The 2,500-nt window shown below is 32.5% G+C and overlaps 1 protein-coding gene across 1 annotated transcript in view; it reads right to left on the bottom strand.

The window, feature by feature from the left end:
• LOC122257110 (uncharacterized) overlaps positions 1-2,500 on the bottom strand; it is an 8,803-nt gene that overhangs the window by 3,133 nt on the left and 3,170 nt on the right. Inside the window, exons 4-5 of the mRNA XM_043022186.2 lie at positions 2,334-2,441; positions 1,279-1,428 (exon numbers count right to left, since the gene is read on the bottom strand). Of these exons, the coding sequence (XP_042878120.2) occupies positions 1,279-1,428; positions 2,334-2,441 (258 nt within the window). The remainder of the gene's footprint in view (positions 1-1,278; positions 1,429-2,333; positions 2,442-2,500) is intronic.

The raw sequence follows: 2,500 nt of genomic DNA, 5'->3' as shown, positions 1-2,500 counted from the left end.
TATAATGTTTTAAGAATAGATAATTTCATAGTGAAGGAGTTATAACAATCTAATAACTGACAGTATCCTTAAAATGGAAAGATTTAAAATGAAGAACATGTATCACATATTATAATTACACAATAAAAATTACATGATCTATAATGGTTAACATACATTAAGTAATTTAGTGTAATCACACAATTAAATTGGGAAGATTAATAATGGAGAACATATATCAAATATCTAATATTATTACAGATTTGTTGTCTATGATATTCGTTTTCAGAAAAGGAGATAATGAGGTTTGGTAAAAGAAATGAAGAAATAAAAGAAGAGAAAAGGAAGGAAACATATATAATTGACAATAAGATGGAAATGAATAACCCGATTGTAAAGAAAATGTAAAGAAGCAGAGTATTGTGATGTAGGGAAGAATTTAGCATGATATGTAACCACAAATGTGCAAGTATCAAATTATTTTCATATCGTGTGATAACTGTCATGAGATATTGTCAGCTCTGATGTTTAACCCATTGGCCGCGGTTTTAATAAAATGTGTATATAGTCATGTGGTGGGTTTATGTTGTATGGCACAGTGCCATCCACGTTTACGATTGATGCTGCCTTGACAGCAAATCATGCCATCCGCTATCAATTGGTTAAGGGTATAGGATCATGAAAGAGTTACATGGTGTTGCCAGCTGTATGTTCTTGTTGGGAAGAGGGTGGAGTCTACAGAAATATTCTGATGGAAGGGACTTTAGATGCAGTAGTAGATGTAGGTTTAAATGTAGCAACCATCTAAACAAAAAAAGGAAAAGAAAAAAGTAGAGGATAATGAAGAAGAAGATGAAGAAGAAGAAGAAGAAAAAGAAGAAAAAGAAGAAAAGAAGGAGAAGTAAAAGAAAGAAAAAGAAGATGAAGAAGAAAGAAGACAAAGAAAAAGAGGAAGGAAAATAAAAATAAAAATAAGATGAAAAAAAGAAGACAAAAGTAATTACAAAGGAAGGTGAAGAGGAAATTTGAAGATATCACAAAAAAACATAAGGAGAGATGAATAAAATAGATCATACAACAGAAAAGTTGAAAAAAGAGAGAAAAAGTAGACACAGAAAAAATTACTAAAAACAAAAGGACAAAAATGACATCAATATATAATAATAATAAATTCACAAATAAAAAATAAAAAAATAAAACAAATAAACAAATAACAATAACAATAAATAAATAAATAAATAAACACTGCAAATTCATAACTTGAATCCCAACCACAGACACCCCAAGCAAGCCACGAACCGCATCCTCGGAGAAATGGCCTTGATGGTCCTCCATTTTCGGGCGTTTGACATAGTACTCGATGTAATAGCGCACTTTCTCGGGATGCTGAAGCCAGGCGTTCCTCAACTCGGCTGAAACGGTTGTCTTGCACCTGCTTTCATCTGTCACCTGGTGGAGGGAGAATGTTGGTTGATATGTATAAAAGAGTATTAAGATGTCTTCCATTTGCTCTCATTTATGAATTGTTTAAAGTGAATATGTATGTCTTATTATGTATGAATCCATCAGGATGTCTAGCACATGCTTCCATCTGTCATTGTCTGTTAGGGAAGATGCTTGTTAATATGCTGGTTAGATGTACCAAGAGATGTGTAAAAAAATTGTGTTAATTTGCCCTTCACAAAATTATATCTACAAATGAATGGTCAGAAAAGGTTTTGTCAAAGCCTTGTAGAAAAAAGAACCTTCCTCTACATTATGCATAAGTTAATATCTTGCCCATTAATAAAATTCAACACAATAAGTTTTGTGGACTTGTTATTCCCTGAACTGTGAGTGCATGACATCTAATGTTTTCTATCTTTAATCTATTTGTGTTTAGTAGAACAGTAACTTTGCCACACAAGGCATCACCAGTGTAAAATTAATAATTTTATAAAAAAAAAAAAAAAAAAAAAAAAAAAAAAATACAAGCATATGAATATCTATCTACATATCAACCCTTTATGGAACTCATAGCCTCTCCATGGCCCTCCCAAAATAAAGCTTCATTTGGAGATTCATGTGGCCCTTAGGAATTCACTAAGCGATTACCAATCTACGCAATCATACAACCCTGTGATTAATGTTGGTCACCAGCCTGAACCAAATATAGTTGTCCTAAGGTCATACACGATAAATAAAAAAAGCAAGAAAAAAAATACAAGCTTCACATATGCTTTGTACCTCTGAAAACTAAGTGAGAAATTCTTTATATTGGGCAATGTAAGGTTTAACAAACAAACATACACTCATGCACATATACATAATTACACAAATTCTTTTACATTACACTGTGCCAACTTCTACCATACCTCAAAATCCGGAAATCTTGCCACCTTGGTAACGGAGAAGGTAGCTGGACATCCAATATGCTTGGATGGCGTGATTTTCTTTTTCTTGCTTTTATTTCCACAGCTGCCCTGTAAAGCAGAATAAATAGGAGTAAAGAGAGCAGTCACAAACATACTATTATTCAATA

The sequence above is a fragment of the Penaeus japonicus genome, unplaced genomic scaffold, assembly GCF_977035675.1.
Source record: "Penaeus japonicus unplaced genomic scaffold, GWHDUDI00000001_assembly GWHDUDI00000025, whole genome shotgun sequence".
In the NCBI taxonomy this organism is placed as follows: domain Eukaryota; kingdom Metazoa; phylum Arthropoda; class Malacostraca; order Decapoda; family Penaeidae; genus Penaeus; species Penaeus japonicus.
The sequence above is the reverse complement of the archived record's forward strand: the minus strand, read 5'-3'. Positions and strand labels throughout refer to the sequence as shown.